At 37.8% G+C, this 25,643-nt stretch overlaps 1 protein-coding gene across 2 annotated transcripts; it reads right to left on the bottom strand.

Moving 5' to 3' along the window:
* Positions 1–1,603: 1,603 nt before the first annotated feature.
* Positions 1,604–25,643, bottom strand: septin3 (septin 3). 2 transcript variants are annotated; one of them, XM_030148075.1, is made up of 10 exons: positions 25,490–25,643; positions 16,944–17,345; positions 16,675–16,803; positions 10,295–10,376; positions 10,040–10,177; positions 8,695–8,812; positions 5,168–5,263; positions 4,770–4,866; positions 4,615–4,666; positions 1,604–3,929 (listed from the first exon to the last, which is right to left on the bottom strand). In XM_030148075.1, exons 2-10 carry the CDS (start codon positions 17,341–17,343, stop codon positions 3,800–3,802), a joined length of 1,242 nt encoding a protein of 413 aa, XP_030003935.1. In that variant the 5' UTR covers positions 17,344–17,345; positions 25,490–25,643; the 3' UTR covers positions 1,604–3,799. The 2 variants fall into 2 exon arrangements, with proteins under 2 accessions (XP_030003935.1, XP_030003928.1); XM_030148068.1 differs by lacking the exon at positions 25,490–25,643 and adding an exon at positions 22,959–23,147.

Below are 25,643 nucleotides of genomic sequence, written 5' to 3'. Positions count from 1 at the left end.
TAACATCCATGCTGTATGATGTCCAAAGCAAAATTACAATAATAGTAAAAAAATGACCATTCAAGAAGACAGACAGAAACATAATGGGATTCTCCCATCTCTAGTATTAATTCTGTTGGGTTTCTGTAAATCAGCTTAGAGTCTGGTTTTGACCAACTCTATATATTAAGTGTCATGAGATAACTTTTTTGTTGTTATCTGGCGCTATGTAAATAAAATTTGATTGATTGAGTGATTTGATTGGTTTTCCCCTGTAAGTCGCTTTGGAAAAAAGCATCTGCCAAATGCATAAACATAAACATTAACATTGTCAATTCCTTAATTGCCCAGATAGCAGTTCACCATTTGATGGGTATTCAAGCATTCATAGACTGATTATAGAGCTGAAATCCTCACCACTCCACCCCAAAGAACCTTATGAAACTGATGGTATGGTACATTAACAGCTGCTCTATTTTCATTTGGGGATAAATTGTATAAAAACTGCTACACAGAGAACATAGATCACAGGGTCCTTAGCTGTCCAAAGTTCAACTGGGCTGATTTTTGCTCTTGAAAATGTTTCATCTCTCATTCAAGAGACTTCATCAATTCTATTTACCGGTGAGGGAAGCAGACTTATGGACGTGTGGGGGGTTTTTCCCATATGTTAATGACCCTAAGTGTTGTTGTCCAAATCCTTTGGGGGCTTGATTGGTCTCAGATGAGTCCAGGTGTTAAAGGTTGCTCGTTGAGAATTGTTTGGGGAGGCTATTTAAGATGAACCTATTGCACTGAACTGTATTGTTACTCTGCATCTTCCTTAGGGTGTACTAGAGCCTGTCTCAGGATGTTGGCAGATTTGAAATATAAAAGGATATTGTGCTGGTTGTTGGTTGAAAATCCATCTCAGATAATCCAGCTGTGTAAGGAATGATGATGCCTTTCCCTTTTTCTGACTTTCCCTCTACTGTTATTCTTACATTCTTTGTAAAAGTGTAAAACCCTTTTAGAACAGAGGTTGCGGTCTGAGACACTACTTATCAAAAACTTAAAATGCTATCTTGAATAGCCTTCTACAAAAATTCTCAACAAGCAACCTTTCACACGTGGACTCACCTGAGACTAATCAAGCCCCCCATGGACATCGCCCCTCCCCCTCTCAATCACCCCAAAGCTCCGACAATACAAATGAATGACCCTGAAACTCAGGATCACCCCTCTACAACCATGACACTTAGGATCATTAACATACAGAAAAAAACCTCCACAGACCACTCACCATACAGGTTTATACATCTGCTTCCCCCCAACAGCAAATAGAACTGATGAAGTGTCTTGCACATGAGCAACACAAACCAGTCTAGTTGAACTTTGAAAACAAGGATGAACGATGGACTAAACAATATATATTCATATAGATATTTTAAATAGATTTAAATAGAGTCCCAGAACCATGGAGTTCAACTGACCCAAAGGTGAAAAACAAAAGTCATACTTTGTGTTTTACAAATATCATAGATGAAGGTGAATAGAATATTGACCTTGGTGGAGCTTTGTGCTCTCTAAGTGCCTTTTTGGTTTTAAATAATTGTGAGACATTAATGACAAAAGCACTTTCAAAAACATGGAAATGTGCCTTTATTAAATAAAGAATAAATTACAATAAATAATACATTAATGTACAAACAACTCAATGTAACACAGGAAATTATATCTCAATGTGTAACAGCTTTTTTTAAAGGTGGTTATTTAATTTAAGTTATACAGTGAAATCATACTGAGTGGTCTGTGAGTTCAGATACAGGTTCCAAAAAGCAGGTCTTTATCCCATGAGTTTAATGTACACATCACACATTCAGAGTTGATAAGTTGACGTAAAGATCTAATGATGTGTACACTGACTGGAAGCAAACAGGCAACATGGATACAAGCATGCACACATGACCACGAGTAGAAACAGAGAAAGTTTTGCAATACTGTTTCATATTTCTGCTTGAAATCCTTGGACAGCACTAAACCACAGATAACTAGAGTTACTTCATTGCACACATCACATCTCATATCAAACTCACAAAAGTAAATGATTGTGTAACAGAATTTAACACAAAAAAAAAAAGATGGATACTGAAAGATTGAACTACTTGTAAATTTGGCATATTTGTGCTCTAATGCAAACAGTAGATGGCAGAGGAGTATGCATGTTGAGTTCCTGAAGAAAACTTGGCAAACATGTTTACATCTAAGTACTCAGATGCTTTTTGGAGTAACTACACAAGTTTGAAGAGAGGATATGATTTAAGTAGTTATCAAAATGTCTTGTACAACATGACTGGAGATAATAAATGTTTTTTGCTGTGGCTGACCCCTAAATGTGCAAACTTTTAAGAACCAAAGTAAGTAGAAACAAGGGGGAAAAAGTCTAAATGAATCCTGACCATGTGGAATGTCTGAGGGGAGCTTCTTTTGTTCATATTCAATCGACCCTTTACTTTAACATTGTAGAGTGCTGCCACCTAGTGGTCAACAGGGGGAAGTTAATCTTAACTCATAATTAACTCAATGTTGGTCTTGGCAATAACAATGGCCGTCACATCACAGCTCTGATATGTTTACAAACACTTTACATGGCACGAGACATTAAACTAAGAAAAGATATTTTACTGTTTTAGCCTATTTCAATTTAACTGCAGCCAATGAGAACAAACTGCATTAAATCAACCAGGGTGAGTATTAACTAAAGCAGCATTACTGGAAATACCCTTTCAGATCAGCTTAAAATGGGCATTTTATCAGGTAGGACTGTTCACTGTATCACTTTTTATCCAGAAAACATAAGTAGTGTTTAACAAAAACTGATCCTTTTTCTAATGCAGAAAGCTTAATCAGCAAATGCAAGACAGATAGCACATGCACTGGACTAAATTCTTCTCATCTACACCCTCAGCTGCATATCAAGCCATGTTGAGTGACTCTTCAGCCCGTGTTTGTGCTATTATGGTGAATCATGGAATCCCAAAATCTGCAGTGTGCGCTGTCGCGCACCCCGTAGACTCTGTAATTGCTCACACGCTGCCGCCCACAGAACTGCATTTCATTTGTGACTGATGTTGCAGCTGTCTCTCATTTTAGTAAGCAGGTCTCAAACTATTCTAAAATTAAAAACGGAGAGGAAGCATTAGAGAAATGTCATTTGTTTTCTGCATGAGAATAAAAGAAGACAGTACAGCTTGTAATGTTTGCAAAGCACTGCTGACAGTAAAGCCGTGGGGAGCCTTCCTCCAAATGAACAGTTGCTGCTGAGAATTTTAAGAAAGTAATTTATACAGCATCATCTGCAGAGCTGACGTGTGCATCACTTCGGCAGTCGACTTTGGCTTTTAGTAAGTGGAGCAAAGCATTTCATTGTCTTAATTCAGACATCAGTTGCAGTACAATTTGAAAACATCATGTGGCACTTCAGCTCAAACTACCTGGACAGTGAGCAAAGACAGCAACGGCAGAAGTCTAAACGTTCATTTTATAATGGCACTGACTGTGTAGGTGGGGCTGCCTTAATATTTCTAGGGTAAACTCAAATCAGAGAGGTTTGATATATGGTGATGCTGTAAGGGAAGAAAGTGGAGGAAACGACAAGTGGTGTCTAGAGTTGTACAACAATGATATGGTTAAAATGACACTGATTTATACAGGTTCAAATATTTTCCTAGCATGCAGCGATGCTGTGCTGACAGCAAAGCTAATAGACTGTTATTTCATTTATCAGCTTCATTGCACCGTGTTTTACTCTCTCTTTGTCTGTGCTGTTCCCCCTCATTGACTACAGGTTGCTTTCTTGGGTGTCGCTGGAGGATATGGGGTGCAGACCTCCGTTCTCGTTCAGTCTCTTGGCACGATACGTTTCATAATGAATGTTGTGAGTGACCTCCTTCAAATCCTGAAGGTGAGACCTGATAAAGATACATAACAATTACAGATATGATAAATAAACTTTACTATAGCATTTTCAGAGGTTTTTTTTTTTGTCTTTTTTGCTTCTTTTTATACTTTTTGCTGTTGACAGTCACACACTTACTATAATAAATAATTTTATTTCAGTCACATACATATACAGAAGATCATTTCATAGATACTTTTTCTCACAAAACAGTGTAAGCTGAAGCTAAAGGCATATTTTTGCTTACCCTCTTCCCATCCATTGAATTACCCAGAATACCAACAATAGCAAAGAAATAAAATAAATAAATAAGTCTACATTAAATTACACCCCTTAATTGTGTTCTGTTTAAATCCTTTTGCATTATAATCCTTGAGTATTTTACATTTTAAGGCTTTTTAGACTCAACAGAGCTAAACACAATTTCAACTCATTATAGTTTGACTCCAAAAACAGAAACACATCTGCATTTTACATTCCCGCTCACTTGTCCTACCCTTTTAAATTCAAATTCCCTTCGCTTCTTAATAATAGAATGTGTTTGATTAATGTAAAATTCCCCAATCGTCAACACATTCACAAAATCATAAAGTTGTACAAGTCTGAATACAGTAGCAACATTACACTCCTTGAGGTTTAAAATCGCTTCTAAAATCAATTTGTTTTAGTCTGTTAAGAATAAGAAAATATTATTTTACCTGATCAAGAAGTCTCTCAGCTGAGCAAACTCACAGTGGTTGGGATTTTCAACTGTGACAAAAAAACAAGAACGATATAATTAATTAAGTCTTTTGTTTCCATTCTGTGAGAAACCACAGACACCATCTCCAAGGCAACAAGCCAGGCCACCAACCTTCAACGACTCCCCATGCTGTCTTCCTCCCCAGAACTCGTTTGCCATTCACTTGGTACTCTTTGTCGCTGCCAACCACAGCAAAGGGCATCGCTTCCTATGTACACAGACATTTCAACAAGGATTGGTGTATGGAGGAGTGCCGGGTACAGTTTATGAGATGGAACAAATTCACTACATGCCCCAGTGCCCTGACATTCAGCTTAGACAAAGAGTGGTGTATATATGAGAGGAAAGCAGATGTATTATTTATGTTTTTTTTTTTTTTGGGGGGGGGGGGGGGTTGAGCAGGATGAAAATGTGTAGCAGGACATACTTTAAGTCTTGAGGAAAGGGATATTATACACAAACATATATAAAGGGAAATGCATGTGAAAGTTGATAACAGCAACACTTACTCGGATCTTGTCATTGTCACTTTTATCCTCCATGTCATCATCAAACTCTTTCTGTGGGTAAAACTCTATGCCACTCATCTCTAGCTCCTTCCTAACCTGCAGCACAAAGCAAATACAGAAAAAAAGAGATTACTGATTTCATAACCAGCATTTTTCCAATATCAACAGTGACTATGTTGTTGTGCACAATTATTATTACTATTATTATGGAAATGACAGTATTCCTAATAAGGTGCTGATGACTAATGGCTACTGAAATTTAATATTACACTAATATTCCTGTTTTTATGTAGTGGCAGACATTTCTCTTCAGATACCTTTTTAAAAAAGTCAGCTTTGAAATATATTTACATATAAAAAACAAAACAAAACATGGATATCCTCTGTCATACCATGCAAAAGTAATGTGTATCTCCTGCTTTTGGGCATCTATTTCTACCATTTCATTTCATTTAGTGCTTCATTTTAAAGGGACACAACTCATCTACATAAGAAACAGTTAATGGACTAATTTTTATCTGAGCTGACTTTGAAAGGCAGCCTAATAACAAAAGCTGTCTAGAAAAGAAAGGAAATGTCACAAAAAATCCAAAGCCTTAATAAAACACAGACAAAAGTACAATATAATACAGGACAATGTAATAGGCACCAATCTCTTTCTATATATACAAATTCTACTACTACATTCATCGATAATGGAGAGGACTTTGCCACAACAGGTAAGAGCTGTCACAGCATATCCCATATTTATTTATTTATTCTATTTTATTCATTAGGACAAACTCCTTGACATGTACTATCTTGTTTTTGAGGGGATCTCAACATACACCACACAAAAAAAAACAACCACAACAGAGTGACAAATTAATAAAAAAAACAACAAAAAAACAAAAAACAAACAAAAGACACAAAAAGAAGAGGAAAAAGATAAAAGGAAAAAAAATAAAACAAATCATCAATAAAAAACATGTATATCTAGATCAGGGGTATCCAGTCCTGGTCCTTGAGATCCACTATCCTGTATGTAGTAGATGTTTCCCTCTTCCAGCACACCTGATGGTCGTTAATTAGGCTTCTGCAGAGCTTAATGAAAGGCTTATCATTTGAATCAGGTGTGTTGGAAGAGGGATACATCTAAAACATACTGGCTAGTAGCTCTCGAGGACCGGGACTGGACACCCCTGATGTAGATTGATTTCACTGGAAAGCTACAACTATAACTGTGGCCAAAGTTGTCATCAGTAGAAAGTATATAGAGTTTAAATTACATGCATAAGTCTTTAACAATACAGCCATATTCAGAATAAAAGTAGATTTTTTTTTGTGTGTGCAAATAGAATGGTGCATTAAAGTAGTGGTTCTCAAATCCGGTTCTCAAGGACCAGTATCCTGCATGTTTTAGATAAGGGGTCACCAATCCTGGTCCTCGAGGGCTACTATCCTGCATGTTTTAGATGTATCCCTCTCCCAGCACACCTGACAGTCATTATCAGGCTTCTGCAGAGCCTGATGATAGGCCTATCATTTGAATCAGGTGGGTTGGAAGAGGGCTACATCTAAAACATGCAGGATAGTAGCCCCCGAGGACCAGGGTTGGTGACCCCTGTTTTAGATGTTTCCCTCTTCCAGCACACCTGGAAGTCATTACATCATTATCAGGCTTCTGCAGAGCATGATGGTGAGTTGATCAGTAATTGAACCAGGCGTACTGGAAGAGGGAAATATCTAAAACAGGGGTGTCCAATTCTGGTCCTCAAGAGCCACTATCCTGCATATTTTAGATCAGGGGTGTCCAATCCTGGCCCTCAAGAGCTACGGGGGGGCTGTGGCTCAGATGGTAGAGCGGGTTGTCTAATAACCAAAGGGTTGGTGGTTTGAATCCCGCTCTGTCCTAGTCAGTCCATTGTGTCCTTGGGCAAGACACTTCACCCTCCCTACCTCCAGTGCCACCCACACTGGTGTATGAATGTTTGGTGGTGGTCAGAGGGGCCGTAGGTGCAAATTGGCAGCCACACTTCTGTCAGTCTGCCCCACGGCAGCTGTGGCTACAAATATAGTTTGCCACCACCAGAGTGTGAATGTGAGAGCGAATGAATAATGGGTTAATAATGTAAAGCACTTTGGGTGTCTAGAAAAGCACTATATAAATCCAATCCATTATTATTACTATCCTGCATGTTTTAGATGTATCTCTCTTCCAACACACCTGATTCAAATAATAAGCCTATCATCAAGCTCTGCAGAAGCCTGATAATGACCGTCAGGTGTGCTGGAACAGGGAAACATCTAAAACATGCACAGCTCTGGAGGACCAGGATTGGGCACCCCTGTTTTAGATGTTTCCCTCTTCCAGTCCACCTGACGGTCGTTATCAGGTTTCTGCAGAGCTTGATGATAGGCTTATCATTTGAATCAAGCATATTGGGAGAGCGATACATCTAAAACACAGGTGTCAAACTCGGTCCTCGAGGGCCGGTATCCTGCATGTTTTAGATATTTCCCTCTTCCTTCCACACCTGGTTCAATTAATGATCAGCTCATCATCATACTCTGCAGAAGCCTGATAACGATGTAATGGCTTCCAGGTGTGATGGAAGAGGGAAACATCTAAAACATGCAGGATACCGGCCCTCGAGGATCTGAGTTTGACACCCCTGATCTAAAACATGCATGATACTAGTCCTCGAGGACCAGATTTGAGAACCACTGCATTAAAGAACGGTAATCTCCACCAAAGAAATCTTTATTATTTCACATTCCTCAACATACACATGATGCAGTTCTATCTATCAACAGGGCATCCCAAAAAAACCAGAACAAGTGAAACAGTTTTTCCAAAATGTCAAATTTGGAGGAATGAAACAACATGCATTATTTAGAAAGTACGCATAGGTGTCGCCATTAAAAAATGAGATCCAGTTAATGCAATGAGGGGGGATAAAAATGTGAACCCTATTCCATTCTGCCACCCCAGACAAGTAGTACTACACCAATTTATATTCCTAGTTTCTCTTAAATGTTGACTTCTATTTTAATTTTGCGCACATCTTGATGAAGAGACAAAATCCACTCCATTTGGGTGCCGGCAGCAGCCCCCCAGACTCTACTGAACAGGTTGTTAAAAGGACCAATCAAGAAAAATGTGCCTGGCAAGTTGACAAAAAAAAAAAAAAATCAGAGTTGAAATGGGACTAAATCAGGTTTGAGCTGCACAAAAAATAGGAATGTTCTAAGTGAATGGTCTTCTGCATATCAGATAATCAGTCTGTTTCTCTGTATCTGGAAATGATAAATATTGTAATCAAAAGAGAAATTGGAAAGAATAATTGTGGTAACACTGCCATGCATAGATGCAAAAAGGAGGAGGGTTCACATTTTGATTCCCTTTTTCCACACAGAAATGCCTGAAATATGAAAAATAAATACCTGAAATGTCTCTGTTGCTATGTTTCCAACTCTGTGGTTTCTGTGACATTTTCAGGCGCCCTGTATTGTCTGGGTGTTGTGTATTCATAACTAAAACTCACCCTTTGTTTGAACTCCTGTCTCTCCTCAGTGGTCATTGTGTCTGCTTTGGCAATAATAGGAATAATGTTGACAGAGTGACTTAGGCGCTTCATGAACTCGATGTCTAGCTGCCGAAGACTGAAACCCAGAGACAGAGAGAGAAACAATAGTGAATACGTAGCTTAATTTAGAAGCAGGGTGAGGCTCATATGTAACAGGGAAAAGACGATCAGGATGACAAATGGCAAAGAGAAGCACTGGGATTTTATTTGTCACATTTCATACATCTCATTACCTTCCCTAGCCCTGTAGCAATTAGAAAAGATCTACAACGTCATTGCTTTTGAAAAGTAAGCTCATCATTGGACAATGGCTGTGGTAAGTTCTTGTTTACCTCCACACAAAAACATCCTGTCGGTCACAATTACCCTGGTTAAGAAGGATGGGATGCACTAGCTGTAATACACTAAACACTGGAACCGTTTATCCATTAAGGAGCAATTTCACAGTTGTCAGCAGGAGCTAATTGTGAGGTGTTTAAAGGAGAAGGAGATGAGTGTCTGTAATATTAAGTAGCTCAGAGATTTCAAGCTTCAGAAATGTGAAATGTTTTTTTTTTTTTTTTTGGAGAAAAGGTAACACAGTGAATATATGTATGTGTATGAAGGTGGATAGTGGATTACTTAAAGGGGTCATATTTTGCTAAACCCACTTTTATTAGTCTTTGGTACATTTATTTGTGTATTTGGACCCTAATAGTTCAAAATATTTGAATTTGAAACCTCCAGGTGCTGCAAAGCTATCTTTATATTCCTTCCGGCAAAAATCGAGTGGATTTCTACAACCTGTTTTAATTTCTGCTTAATTTCTTACATCTATAACTAGTTACATCACCACATTTGCACATATAAGGTCAAGACTTCCGACAAACATTTCTCTGAGTACACCATAATTGTTTGTCAGCAGCAGCGGTTGTAGTCCATACTGAAAATATGTCCGAACTTTGAGCCGATTACCTAATAATTTTCAGTTGTTGGTTGTGTTGACAAACACAAGCGGCTGAACAGGACAGAAAGCACAGTCAACAACCTGGAGGGGGTGGGGTGTAAAGTGGCTCATTTGCATTTAAAGGGCCAGCACTCAAAACGACCTTTCTGGTGTCGTTACTCAGAAATAGGGTTGAAGATGGACCTGTGGAGTTTAATTAATGAAGAATTCAGACCCAAGCATAGCATTTACAGTTTATGTAGACCACAAGGAAATGTTTTAAAATGCATAATTCCATTTAAAAAAAGCAAAATATCACTCCTTTTAAAGCATCTTCATATGAAGGTCAGCCCTGATATCTAGTTTTAAAACACTCACGAGTGTCCCGTTGGGGAAATGAAATAGAGACAGCAGTGCACCCTGGTATCAGGGATTCGCTTCTTTCTGGTTATGTTGACCTCCTCCTTTAGAAACTTCTCATACTGCTCATTGATGAACTTGGAAATGGGCTCCCAGCTGCAGACAGAAAAGAAAAGATTATCTTAAAGAGAAACACATATTGGAAGTTGTCCATTTCTTTTAAGATAGAGCAGTAACAATGTGTTTGAATAATTCAGTAATGGCAGAACTCACCAGTTGTCATTATTGATTTGGTCACCAAAGCCTGGAGTGTCTACAAGTGTCAGCTTCATCTTCACACCACCCTCCTCAATGACTGGAATGACACACACAGAAAACACACTCAATAAGTCATACTAGCCGTAGGTTGATCTGACATACAGTATATTTACATTCAAGACTGGACTTTCAACAGATTGTACTGCATTACAAACATAGCACAAAGTATAGATAGTATTTGTATATTTTCACTGTGAGATCCATCACTTCTGCTGTGTGGCAGAGTGTTTCTCTCAGCCGGCAACAGCATAATAATGGGATGTCAGTGTCAAGCCCCTGGCAATGTCTACATCATGGTGTACACTGAAGCAGCCAACCACTTTACTCAGTCCAAGGGTGGTGTGCTACTATAAACTGTCAAAGATATATTCAGCTCACCATGTTGCAGAGCAGTTTCCAGTTCCAGATGTTATGAAGGGCACAGTAAATGTTGCGACATACTGAAGTCTGCAGCCATATTAAAATGTGCCATTGATAGAATCATTTGGGGAGCTGCAGTCAGACATCCTTCATTGCAGCACATACTGCGTTTAAAATACACTCATTTGCTACAGTTTAATTAGAACTGTTTCTTAAAACAACATCATGGCTGACTGAGCAACAGCCTGAAACTGCTCAGGTCTGTTTACCGCTGCCGCACTGTGCGCTGTGGTGGAATTTACCAATAACATGAATGTTTGAGAACCATGAAAAGTAAGCGATGTGTGAAACAACTTTGATCAGTGGCTTTACAATATTGTTAGCAAACCACAAACTGAGCTGTGTTTACCTCTTTGAGATATTTGTCAGCAGGCGATATTGATCGTTACTATGGAAACACAGCTCTAAATTGTGGTTTTGTCTGGGAGGCTATAGTGGCGACCTTTTCATCTGAAACTAAAATAATCTCCATATTAAAATCTGAGTTTAGTTTGTAGACAAGTATGTCAACTCACAGAAAGTTTTAGGCCGTTTAAGGTGAGTAGATGTATGGGAATACACTGTATATGGTATCTTTTTATGCATGTAAACATTTTTAGAACTCAAATGCAGTCCATCACAAAATGCAGACATTGCATCATTGACCCACATACATATCCCAAACTGTGGAATGCACAACCTGTGCACATCAGGCAAGACGACTCAATTTCTATTTTTGAATCCTCTCTTAAAACATATTTTTTCTCTTTGGCTTTTAACTCAGTGTGAGAGGTTGGCTTTCATCACTTTTATTGCTACCTCTGCCAAGGAACGACAGAGGTTATGTTTTCATCTGGGTTTGTCTATTTGTTTGTCTGTTAGCAAGATAACTCAAAAAGTTATCGACAGATTTTCATGAAATTTAAGTTATGGAAGGATTTTGATGAAATTTTCAGGAAATGTTGATACTGGCACAAGGAACAAATGATTAAATTTTGGTGGTGATGGGGGAGGGGGACTAATCTGCTTTGGCGGAGGTCTGCACTCTCCGAGTGCTTTTCTAGTTTTTATAAATTGTTTTAGGTGTTTTATTTGTTTTTATGTCTCTGTACGGCACTTTGGGCAACTGTGTTGTTTTCAAAGTGCTTTATAAATAAAGTTGACTTGACTTGATATACAGTGTACAGATAAGCTGGATTAGTCATGTAAAGGCTGTGGCGCTGACATAGTGCTGGAAAAATCAGGACTTTTCATAGAACTCAGACCTCATAGAGTATGACTCTTGTTATTTCTGAATCTTTGTCATGTAGTAGCTGAGGTTTGGAGGGAAGTAATAACTCCAAGTACAATATGTGCTGACTGATGACTACTTATAACGACCTCCCCAGTTGTAGTCATAAAAGAGCTACTGGAACTTACTACACATAAATATAAAACAGGACCATCTGACATGTTATATGGAAGCAGATGAGTCATTACACAGCAGCTGACAATAATTAAGAATCTCTCAGACATTTGGTAAACACATGGCAGCCTCCTGGACGCATCTTACACTTGCTTGTGTTTACCAGGTGACATCCAGACTCTGACATTTATTTTCTCTGTTGTCAGTCTGTCAGTTAGTCCTCGCTGTTATTTAAGAGCCTGTTAGAGACCTTTTTCACTGCAGACATTTTGGCTTGTATCAGCAGGAAAATCCAGAAGACCCTAACGACATTAATGATGGATGTGTTCCATTTAGGTGTCCCAGAGAGAGATGTCAGTGAGCCAGCATTAACAAACCAAAACCCTGGAAATGACGCACCTATATGGACTAAAGCCATTCAGGCTTCCAATCCACCCATCAGCTCCCCATGTATAATGTGTGGGTGCAGCCTAGTTCCCTTATTTGATCACAAATCCTGGATCTTCATGTCAAGCCAGAAATTCTCTGGTCCAACATCTTTTACAAGCTCAGCCTGTGATTTATTGGAAATCTGTTACTGACTGGACACTACAACTGATCAGACTGGTCTGAAACTGCATCACAGCATCACTCATGTTTAATATAAGAGAGGACAGACAAAAACAGATGACACCAACCTGCGATTCGTCATCTAGTTAAAAAACAGTCAAACTGGTGGACTGATTGGAAAATAGGACCATGAAAAATTTCCTCTGTGATGAATAGAATTTACACCTTTTCTAATAAAATGATTTCCAGCCTGAAAAAGATGAACACTGTAATCATAGTTTTATAATTATGAATTTTTACCCAACAGCTTTAATGCAAAAAAGAAACTGCTTGTGTTAAAATGGATCATGTACCTTAGCAGTGAATTATATTTATATACAGTATCAGTACAGAAGGTAGTTTTAAGTTAAATGACTGTCAAATCCAGATATAATTAACAAACTGGACAGAGTTTATGAGCAGAAATCCAATTTCAAAACCATAAAGCTTCTTTGCAGAGCAGTTTGAAGCCAACTGACAGCTGATTGGCTGTGAAGTCATCATCAAAAACAGATGTTGCTTCAGATGAGGACTCAGAGGAAACGACATCTCATTTCTCCAAAATATATTTCTTCAGTTCCTCTCTCCATACATCTTTTACTTGTAGCCAAACAGGGAGGTAAGGTGCAAGGAAAAGATGCAAATGAGAGAAACATGTTGGAGACTAAGGGAATACATGGCCTCTTTATTGGCCCTCTTTCCTGCCTTTTTGGATCTTTTGCCCTTATTTTCATTTTGATTTTGTTTTGCCTGAATGCAGACTGCTCTGATATCTAAAGTGTGAGATTTACAACCAGATTATATTTCAGCGGATCCTATGTACATATACAAATCCCAACACCCAACAGTACAGTATCATACACTGTGGTCAACTGTACCACACTAGTACCTGAATATAAATTTTCAGCACAAGCTCACATCCAGGGTAATCATCAAATCTCGTCATGTATTCCATAACATGCTAGCTGTCAGTCTGTCTGCCATCTGTTTATTCACTTTTAGAGAGGCAACTTATGTTGTTATTTTAGACCCACTACCTCCGCAGCCCCACAAATCCTGTATAAGATACATGTAATGATTCCAAAGCTGTTTATCCAGTAGGAAATGTGGCCTATTTATGGCCAGTGGGACACAAACAGAGCTTGGAATTCAAGCTGATGCAGAAGAACCTTAAAGTGTGATGAGATGCACTGGCTCAAATTCACTCCATTCACAAAACTTCTCTCTAAAACTACTAAGTGAATCTTTTTTCCAGGAGTCTTTCAGGTTTTATTCATCTCTATTTGGACTCTCTTAGATATGTTTCCCAATTTTTTTTTCTGGGGACAAAGACTGACAAACCATCATCATCTGACTCTCAATTGAACTTATTTATAAAAGCATAAATGAATGTCCTTCCTGCCATTTCTAAGTGACCTTGATGTTTATTTTGTTTATTTTATTATGTTAAACTAGCCATTTCTCTCTCTCTCTCTCTCTCTCTCTCTCACACACACACTCACACACACACACACACACACACACACACAGCCTTGGTTCACACATGCTATTGAACTAATATACATATTAAATGCTTTATAACACCAAGTAAATGCATTTAAATGGAGTTTACAGGCTCTTAATTTTTCATTTTTACACAATATGCAAAAACTTTCATGTTAGATTTGACATCTTGTAAAAAGTATGGTCTTTGAGAATGAATGTTCTACGGTAAAAGTGTGCTGTTGTCTTGTGCTGAATTACTATTACATTAATAACAGTTCAGTGCTCGGACGTCAGCAGTGGCTTATAAAAAGCTTCTATTTATCGAGTCAAATGTTTTCTTCCTCACACACAGCTCTACTGTGGTTGTGGTTTGGAAGTCCACCGAGGTGTCAATGAATTTTGTCAAACAAGTCAAAATCATTAAAGACCCTTAAAGATGTTGAGATTTTCTTTGGAAGTGGTAAGGATGGACAGGATTAGGAACATAGCCTATCAGAGGGACGGCTGAGGTTGGACATTTTGGGAACAAGGTGAATACACTGGTAGAAGAGCGATGAAGATGGAGCTACCAGGCAGGAGGAAAAGAGGAAGATCACAGAGGAGGTTTATGGACGTGGTGAAGGAGGGCATACAGGTAGTCGATGTGAAAGAAGACGATGCAGGAGACAGCGTCAAATGGAAGCAGATGATTTGCTGTGGTGACCCCTAAATGGAGCAGCCAAAAAGCAGAAAACCCTTAAGAATCAGACAGGTCACTGGAGAGTGATTTCTCAAATCAGTGTCACATTTGGCTTTCCATTGTCCTGCCCCTTTAGAAGATTATTCCATTCCAATGACAGAAGTGGACAGCACTTTCAGATTTCCATTGATTCCCTAATAAATGTTAGACCTATTTTCCACAAGCCACAAGTCTTCTAACCATCCTGGTATTAAAACAACATTCTGACATTTTCAAGATGAACAGATAAAGTGATGATGGACTAAGATTGAGGCCTGTCTCTGTCACAACAACAAACTCTTGCAAGATCTTGAAGCACAAATCTAGAGGAGGTATTGATAATGATAAAATATTAGTTACCAGCAAAAATCATTTTATTACAGTATTTTAGGGCTGCAACTAATGACAATTTTCATAATCGATTAATCTGTAGATTATTTTAATAACTAATCGATTCATCAGATAAACACAAAAGACTCAAATCTTAAAGATCGGTATTGAACCAAAAGCAATATAGGCTACAGAAAGGTCACTAATGATTACATCCCCACAATGGCTTTGAGTATAGTTAGTGAGCACTAGCCCGCTACCTAGACTTGTTATGGCTAGAGACTAGCAAGCTGTAGTCTTCAACCAGCTCCAGTAGGTAACCTTAGTCTGGTGGCCTGATAAACAGAGATGGATGAAAACATTACAATTATGACAACAGTGTGTAACTAGCAAACGGGCTAAAGTAATCACAACATATAGGCTATCTTAAGCTAGTTTTATCTTCCCCGTGGCCACGACAGCCGTGTTTGCCCAAAATGTAGTGCACCGTGGGATTTTGGCCATTTTTTTCTCCATAATGAAGTTTTGTAACATTAACGGCACAGTACATTTCAGACAAACGGGCTGGGGTGGCTATCGGGAATATAATGTAAAGCTTTAAAAATCTGGCCCGGCATCCAAAGTCTCAGCCATGCTGCTCTGTGTTTTCCTACACTACACAACGAGCCTCAATACTAACATGCTCAAGACCCAACAAATCAACTGCCGAATTTGTTGCCAACTCTTTTAAGAATTGATTTGGATCGATTTATTGTTGCACCGCTACAATATTTAGCCCTTATTAATCAAACTTTATATAGTATCTACTCATTAGTTTAACCTTTCTGAGCATACAAGAATAGGAGACATGAACCACACAATTTCATATCAGTGGCAAAGCCTACACTGCCCCATCTTTGGTCAGGTCACTCTTAGAAAAGAGATTTTCAATGTCAATGAGGATGTTACCTGGTTAAATAAATGATATATGTGGGGGATCTTTGCTACCATGATATCCTTTTAGCATGACTTAGCAACATAAGCTAATGTTAACCTCAATACAGTCCTGTAACGTAAGGTCTGTCAGTTAGCCTGCTAATGACTGTAGTAATCAACTACATAACTGTATATAATATTTATCACAGCTAAATTACTTGACGTTTAACTTCACATTTTTTTGGCTAGCAGGCTGACCAGTGTTTTCAGTAAGTAACCTTAGCTAGGTGACTTTCACCCCTCACTCCTTTTCAGCTCCTCCAGATGTTCAGAAGTTGGCAGATAAAATAAACGACAGCCTCTCCAGCGGCTCCTACGATGTACTGTAGGCTCAGTAGAATGAAGTCAAAGATCGTTCATCTCCTCTGTCTAATTATACAGCTATAAATGTCTGTCTCAGAGGTAAGAGCAGCTTCTCTCTCTCCTTGTACTTACCATGAGACACTGATTTGATCTCCACCGTTTTGGGGATCTTCTCATCGCGGGCCCATCCTGCACTCCTTCTGCTCACCTGGGACTTGAACAGAGTGTTCACCAGTGTGGACTTTCCCAGCCCACTGTGTCCTGAGACAAGAGGACAAAAAGAGAAAAATGTGACAAACAAGACACAAGAAAAAGTGAAGTGGGTTTTTCCTACAAACAACACCACTCATAGAGAAAGCATATATAGTATTCATTGTTCATCTAATTCACATGGTTCTTACCTACAACCATGATATTAAAGTCAAAGCCAGTCTTCATGGTCTTCTTCCTCATCTGTTCAATGATAGTGTCAATGCCGATGTACCCGAGCAGAGTGGATCCACCGGTGGAGCTGTGGGTGCCACTCTGACCATGGCCTCCACTATGGGCAGCAGAGTGTCCTCCACCGTGGCCTGCACTGTGGCCCAAACCGTGACCCACACCATGGCTGCCAGCGTGGCTTGGGCCGTGACTCCCAATGGGAACCGGGATACCACTTGGTGGGGGAGCAGAGGTGCCACTTCCTCCGATACCGGGCCCCTGGGGTGGGAAGGGACTGGAGGGGGAAGGTGCCCCCACATTGGGAGGCTTGGCAGGGACGGCTGGTTTGGGTCTCACTTCTGGAGGAACTATGTCTGACATGTCTACAGAAAAGTGGGAAAGGAGGATAAAAGAACAGTTATGAAAATAAATTAGAATACAGAGATATCTGAGGCTGTTCCTCACATTACTCATTCTACATACTTTTCAAAAGTATATGTTTTTGATGTAATTCTATCCACACAGATGTAAGGCATTTCTCAATATCAAGTTTGCCAAGTATGGTCTTGGTTAGAAAATTCCAGAGAACGGACTTCCTAAGAATGCAAGTCTGTTTGTAAGTGGAACCATTGCGTACTTGTGATCTTTCCTCTCTGGCTCTGCTGTATTTCCACCATCAGCTCCCTAAAGTATTTCCACAATCCACCACAATATGTCACTCGATTTGATTTCAATATATTTGCACTACTATTTACATGTCATTTATATATATATATTTTTTTTTACACATTTTGTATATTCTTCAGAACTGGATAAACACATTTCATTGAATCCCATATCATGATAATAAAGATGTATTTTTTCATTTCATTTCATTTATTAAGATCCCCATTAGCAACTATTGTATTACTGTATTTTCTTGCTATTCTGCCTTTCGCGCTTGTTCTGGCATAGTATCACATCATCTCATTACAGTCATCTACTCAATAAAACATTTCTGAAGTAGGCAAGTTGTCACAGAAACCGCTATTGCCTTTGAGAGTAAATTGACTCTAGATCTTGGGGTATTTGCCAGCCGAGTCCACACAAGTCACCAACTGGTGCATCCTTGGTTTAACCTGGGAGACATAAACAACATCCGGCATTCCATCTTGTTTATGCGAACTTTTAACTGGGCCCCGACTGATGATGTTTCACATGATCACAAGAACAGAAGAACAGACAAGAACGCCTATTGAGAAACAAATGTAGTTTTGGATTTCAATCCCTTCACTAATGGGGACACTGTTTCCTAAAAGAGATGCTCCTGTTATAAATACATCTGCACATTGGCCCACTGACCTTATTAAGCAAATATCAAAGGCTTTTGGATCTGATGCTTACAGTTGTAGATAATCAGACCTGACCATTCATTAAATCATTGTAGACCTGTAACTGTACCTTTCAAAGGCAGAAATGGGCAAACCATAATAGTATCTTAGTTATAAATTTATGGCAGTTATCAGTTAGTGCAAACTGGCTGAGAAGATGTTTTTTCTTCTGTTCGAAACAAATATATAAATAAATGAGAAGATATGACTTTGCTCAGACACTAGAGAGAACTATCAACATTATTGATATAATATAAATGTCATTTACATTAGATTTCTGTCACAGTTTCTGCAGGTTTCAACTTAAATTCAAGATATTTTTAACAGCACTGTGAACATAATTTAACATGGGGCAAAACTGGGTGATGATGGGTATTTGCTGTTGACTTTTGCAGTGGTTTGAGTTTTGTTTGTATTGTTTTCTTTTCCAGCTCATGCAACTCAAATGCCTTCATACCAAAAGTTTGGGGGAGGGGTTTCTTTCATCAGATGTAGCTAAAAAAATAAACTAAATGCACTGTTCTCATGTCACATCTCAGTCACACCTATCCATGTGAAACCATTGTAACGCCTCACTTTGAACTATTATTAGCAATTTTTTAATGTGAGGGGATATAAAATTTTCACAACAGAACACATTTAAAACCAACACTTAAGTTAATGCGTTTTTATTGAGGTATTGATGATCCAATTAGTACTTAAAATCTGTCACAATTTTATCATTCAGATTACTGGATTATGCAGAAAACCAATCATCTATGTACTGGTACAAATATAATCTGTATTAGATAAGAAAAATTTGGATTGTGCACTCATTAACATAACTTCAAATAGGGCTGGGTGATGGTTCCATGGTTATTTTGATGATGAACAAAAATTTCATCCTAATTGTTTTGAATGACACCCCTCTAAATATGTGAGCTGTTGCACTGCTTAGCATGTATTCATCCTGTCCTGACTAAATAAATAGGTTACTTTAAAACCATTTAGCTTACACTCACACCCAAAAATGAGCCTTTAAACTGGAAAAAATAATGGTAGAAATATCAATCTTGGAAAATTTGTGCTTCTTCAACTCCAAAAAGGTGTTTTGTTTGAGGTGTTTTTAGATTGGGGCATGTATGCACTTAGGAAACAACAATGAACTCCAAGGCCCTCTCCTGTAAAAACACTAAAATACAGTCATGCAGTCATTGCCTTTAATGGGTAATGTGGTGTTAAATGCTGAAACACATTGGAATACAGTTGTTTTTATTGATCTTACTTGACCAAGCCATGATGGCAATGGCAAGTGAAATTTTTTACGAACGTGCTTTGGAGTTCATTGTTGTTTTGTAGAAGAAATAATGGTTTGACATTTACCCTGATAATAACCAAAATGAAATAATATGAACATTTTCATCATGATAGCAACACTTAAAAGATGAAGCATCATAACATTGCATCCAGCCTCAGAGAGTGAGGCTACATTCACACTGCAAGCAAACGTGTCCCAAATCTGACTTTTTAAGCCCACATGTGACCCATATCTGATTTTTTATGACAGTCTGAACAGCATAAATCCGATTTTTTTTTTCCAAGTCAGACCCAGGCCATTTTCATATGTGGTCCTAAATTGGATATGTACACTGTAAAAAAAAAAATCCTGTTGTTTTAACAGAAAAAAACTGTCAGCTGTGGTTTCCAGAACAATACTGTAAAAAACACATCCAACTGTAAACATATTTGCGGAGTAACATGTAGATTTAACATTTTAAACATGTAGATTTAACATTTTAAACATGCAGATTTAACACTGGATTTAAATGGTAAATGGACTGCACTTATTTAGCACATTTTCTTCACCTTCATGGTGTCCAAAGCACTTTCCAAAACCACCAGGTCCAACTGGGAGCAATTTAGGGTTCAGTGTCTTCCATGGACACTTGGACATATGGACAGTCAGAGCTGGGATTCGAACCACCAACCCTTTGGTTATTGGACGAGCCGCTCTACCAACTCTACCAACCCATTAATTTACAAATTTAAAATGTTAAATTGTTAAATGTTTACTTTTATATATATATATATATATATATATACACACACACATACACACATATATATATATATATATATATATATACATATATATATATATATATATATATATATATATATATATATATATATATATATGAAGAGCAAATATGCCATTATTTCAACATTATGGTCTTGCAATTTAAACGGCACCACACTGTATTTCAATTTACAGTTTTATTTTCTAAAAACAATAGAAATACATCATTTCTACATACAAATCTGGTTTTGTTCACATACTCTTCCTGTAAGAACTACAGCTATATTTGATTCAATCATTAACACAAAAATCTTTTCAAATAAACAACTTTGCATTGTATTGTCACTTACAGATTTTTTATGTTGCAATTTTACAACTTTTTGGTGTTAATTCTACAGTCATTTTTTACAGTGTATGTGATGTTTAGTAGGAGTGTGACAAAATATTGGTATGGTGAACTATCGTGATATTTAATCTTACGATGGATTATTGATGGGCTTTCACTGCGTATTGTTTTTTTTAGAAATTATTATTAAAATATAGCCGCTATAAACATCTTTCATTGTTCCTCCTTAGTGAGTCAAGTCACCGTTTTACATGTTATCCAGGGGGCACTCCTCGCACAAGTGGTTGAAAATTGCGCCGAAGTCATAGAAGAAGAAAAAACAAACAACAGCGCTAATATGACAGACTCGAGCAGTGAACTTAAACTGAAAGATGCACCTGCATCATTTAAATCAAAAGTGTGGACTCACTTTTATAGTGTGGACGGGACAAAGCTGGATAAGGACTTTGCTGTATGTAAGAACTGTCTCACAAAAATACGACAAACATGCACACTTGAGAGACATGAGATGTTGTGTTTTCTGAATGAGTTTAAAATAGTGTCACTGTTTGTCAGACACCTAAAAAAAATCCTGTTTACAGTTATGTTGCACTAAAACAATATAATTGTTTTTGCACTATTGCTGTTTGTACAAAATACAAAACTGAAATGTTTTGTTTGTTTTTGTTTCACCCCTATAAACACACAGATATATCATAGGTTATTAAGAGCAATATATCGATAATCACAGTATCGTCATATCGAGATATTATCGTGCTTGTGAGTTGTGTATCGCGTATTGTATGGTGAGGTACCCCAAGATTCCTAGCCCTAATGTTTAGCCATGTGACCTCAGTCTCAACGATCATGGCACATTTCATCTGACTTTTTTGTCATTGAAATGCAACAGACATCTCAAGTCTGTGGACAAGGCAGGACCCAGCAAGATCCATATTAATTTCAGTGTCCTGTGTGTGATGTCAGGTCTTTTCTGTGCAAGTGGGTCTCTTCAGAGCTGTGAACCAGGGATGTCAAAGTGGACTAGACCAATAAAATAATAGCATAATAACTTATAAATAACAACAACTCCAAATTTTTGTTTTTGTTTTAGTACAAAAAAGTTAAATTACAGTATGGAAATATTTATATTTATCAAATATCCTTAACCAAAGATGTGAATAACCTGAACAAATCTGAACAAACTGAAATTTGTTAAGAAAAATAAGTGCAATTTTAACAATATCATGCCACAGCTTATGCTTTACACATAGACAATACAATTTACAAATCACAGTGGATCTACAAATACACAAAATATTTAGTAACAGGCACCTGGAAATGAAAAACATAGCATTTAACTTGATGATAAAAAAACAAATCAGTGACAACCTTGACTGTCAGTGTTTTCTGTGTAGTTTTTGGACTTCACAAATTCATTGTGTGGGCCGGATTGAACCCTTTCTAGGGTTGGTTTTGGCCCACAGCTCAAATATTTGTCATCCATAGACTGTTCACACACGAATCTGATGGCATTTGCATTTAACTTATTATAGGAATTGAGCATTAAGATCTGCAGTGTGAATGTAGTCTTATTCTCTGAGTTTGGACAAAACTTGTGGTTTATCTTAACGCAAACCGGGTTTAGAACAATCTTTTTTTTTTGTATTTTGGGTGAAGTAACCCTTTAAAGAGATGCAAACGGTGGAGGCAGATGGTAACAGTAACAGGCAAGAGTCAGATAATGTAAGCCCTCCAGGGTATCCACATGGAGCAGCCTGCTGCCATGCTCTAAGTGTGTGGAGCCACAGCCCTTGATGCAGATCATGCAGGTCACTGAGAAAGAGGCTGTCACTTTCACTTACAACACTCAGTGGTCATACAGCTCCTTATCTCAGCTCTCTGTATCCCCCATGTCCTCACACATGGACATATTCTCACATCACTGGTTATTTGAGCAGAAACTGGGTTTTACAATCTGCACCAAATCCCATTTTAAGAAAAGACTGAACTGTAGCTGATGATGCTCTGCTCCTGTCAGAAAGCTAATTAGCATCAAGGCTTTGGATTTCAGTCAAAGCCACGGATCTAATGCACAGAAAACAAAGGTCGGTTAGCTCCATCACACCGTCTGTCCCCATTGTTTCCACTCATGCTGTGTGAAATGCTCCACGGCTAGCGGGTTAGCTGCTAGCATCAGCCTGCTAACGGTTCGGCTCAGCAGGAGTGATGGTGTCACACTTACCGATACCCGGTTAATCGATCCCCACGTCTGTTTGATTGGAAGGATGACTGTGTGAAGGGTTAGGTCCGACAACTGACCGTATACATCCAACACAGATAGATAACAAGATGAAGAGCGGTCATGTGATTAGTCCGGGTACCTCTCCTCTCTCCTTCCCTCTGGCCGTGGGCCCCCCTTTTCCGTTACCAAGGAGACGAGAGGAGAGGGAGTGGGGAGATGCAGTGGGCATGCGCTGTATATCTACCTCAGAGGGACATCTTCTTGTGCCCTCTGTCATGATAGACTGTTTTTGATTGCGTTATACTCAGATAAATTAGATCTAGTTCAACTCTAAATAAACAAAAAGTGCACAATGAAGCCGTGAAGAGGAGTACTAATATGTTATTCTGTAGGGAAAACTAGCAACATCCAAATATGTCACAGTTTTTAGGTTGCACAGTAGTTGGTGAAGTTAGTTTAACCCAGGGGTGTCAAACTCATTTTAGTTCAGGGGCCACATTTAGACAAATTTGATCTGCAGTGGGCTGGACCAGTAATATAATAACATGATAAAATACAGACAATGTCAACTCCAAACTTTTCTCCATGTTTTAGAATGAAAAAACTAAAATTACAATATAAAAGTGTTTACATCTACAAACTATCCTTTAAAACAATGTAAATAACTGAAATTTCTGAAGAAAAATAACTGCAATTTTAACAGTTTTATGCTTCAGTTTATCATTTACACATGTGCATTATAATTTACAGATCAAAGTGGATCTACAAATACACCAAACATTTAATAACAGACAGAATATTGGTAAAATTGCACTTAAGACATTTCAGGTTCATACTTGTTCAGGTTATTCTTTTTTTATGAGAAATGTTGGTTTGTTTTAGTATAAATACAGTAAAATTACATAAAAATGTTTACATTTACAAAGAGAAAATGTTCGAGTTGTCATTATTTACAGGTTATTATAATCATATTTTACTGGTATGACCCACTTGAGATTGAATTGGTCTGAATGTGGAACCTGAACTAAAATGATTAATATTTTCAGTGTAATTTTTGCATTTCACAAATTCATCCCACAGGCCAGAATGGACCCTTTAGTGTGCCGGATTTGGCCCCCAGGCCGTATGTTTGACACCCCGACCAAAACCATCTACTGACCTAAAATGTTTAATAACTTCTGAACCACTAATCCTATCAAAATGTTGACATGTTGATGCTTAGAGGCTCCATAGTTACCATGGAAACACCATCATCTTCTACAACATTGATTCACTAGTAAAACCCATAGATTTTGATCAATGACAGTTGATGGAAACACTTGGTTTATGTTGAGTTATTGATATCTTTGCTGAAAAAGTCACTTTTTCTTCAGTTTTCTCCGTTTCTGATATAATAACCCTCAACTTTAATCTGAGCTTTTATGAACATTTACTTCATGAGTAAATTAAATACAGGAAAATACACAATTTTTACTGGAAAAAAACCCCCGCAAAATACAGAGGATAATATTATAATAAATGGTGATAAATCACTTAAGAAAAGTTAAATATAGAGAAAAATATATATATTTTGGAACTGCCACAAAAGTAACACTGGGTCTTTATGGGTTAACTGCTGTAGGTGGGTCATGCTAGAGATGGGTGGTATGAACAATAAAGTTTTGATATAAATAATTACCACAATAATGTCAAATCATTTCTACTTGAAAGGCAGATTTGATTCTTGAGTTTGAAAACCTAATGGCCATTTGTGGCTTTAAACTATTATTTACAGTTGGCTAATGACAAATACTTGCTAACAAGCAAGCATCTCACATATCTACAGGTTTAACATTCAAAACAATGTATTTCAATAAGATATTTGGTCAGCATGAAATCAGAGGTAAGAGTAAAAAAAAAAAAACCACACATATTAAAGCCTTTGGTAAGTGTTTCACCTGACACTGAAGAAAGACAGATGTACACATGAGAATTAGTGTCATTGTATCATCTAATCGTAGGTAAAGTGCTTAAAATATACTTTTGTAATTATATCTCTGACCCAAATTCATGTAAGTGGTTAATACATTATGTATTAATGCTTCATTGTTCAGCCAGCATCTGTTCAAGGACAATTCTACGTTTGCAAGGTTGTGTAACTTACTTGCTATTTCATTTTATTTCATTTTGTTTAATTTTCATTTCATTCGGTGGACCTTGTGATGTTTTCACAAATAAACACCAGACAGTTTTCAAACCAGTCTCAAGTAGGTATTGTTTCACTTTAAAGAGTCACTGGATAGAAAAAGCTGCACTAAAATACCATAAAGAGCCTCACAGAGAGCCTGTAATCCTCAACAGGCAAATGTACACAGCTGGTTTATTTTCTTGTTTGAGCTTTCTTATGTGGTATTGAAATTATTTATTGTGTGGGCTCGCTGTATTTAAAGGTGTTGTTTTGATATGATAGTAAAGCTATTATTTAAAGCGTAAATAAATATAATAAAGACAACATAAGCCAGTCTTGGTCCATTTGTGTCACAAGTACTCACACTTTATCTCAGAGTTGTTATTCTGTCGTCCTTGCTTTGCTTTCCTTCCTGCATGATTTCGTTGTTTGCTTTACTCTGCGGAGAGCTGTTTTGGCATGTATTTCTGAACCACTCACTTTGATACACTCCACCAACCAACGCTGTCACGTCTCTC

Source organism: Sphaeramia orbicularis, chromosome 1, assembly GCF_902148855.1.
Source record: "Sphaeramia orbicularis chromosome 1, fSphaOr1.1, whole genome shotgun sequence".
NCBI classification, from domain to species: domain Eukaryota; kingdom Metazoa; phylum Chordata; class Actinopteri; order Kurtiformes; family Apogonidae; genus Sphaeramia; species Sphaeramia orbicularis.
This window is presented reverse-complemented; position numbering and strand designations above follow the sequence as displayed.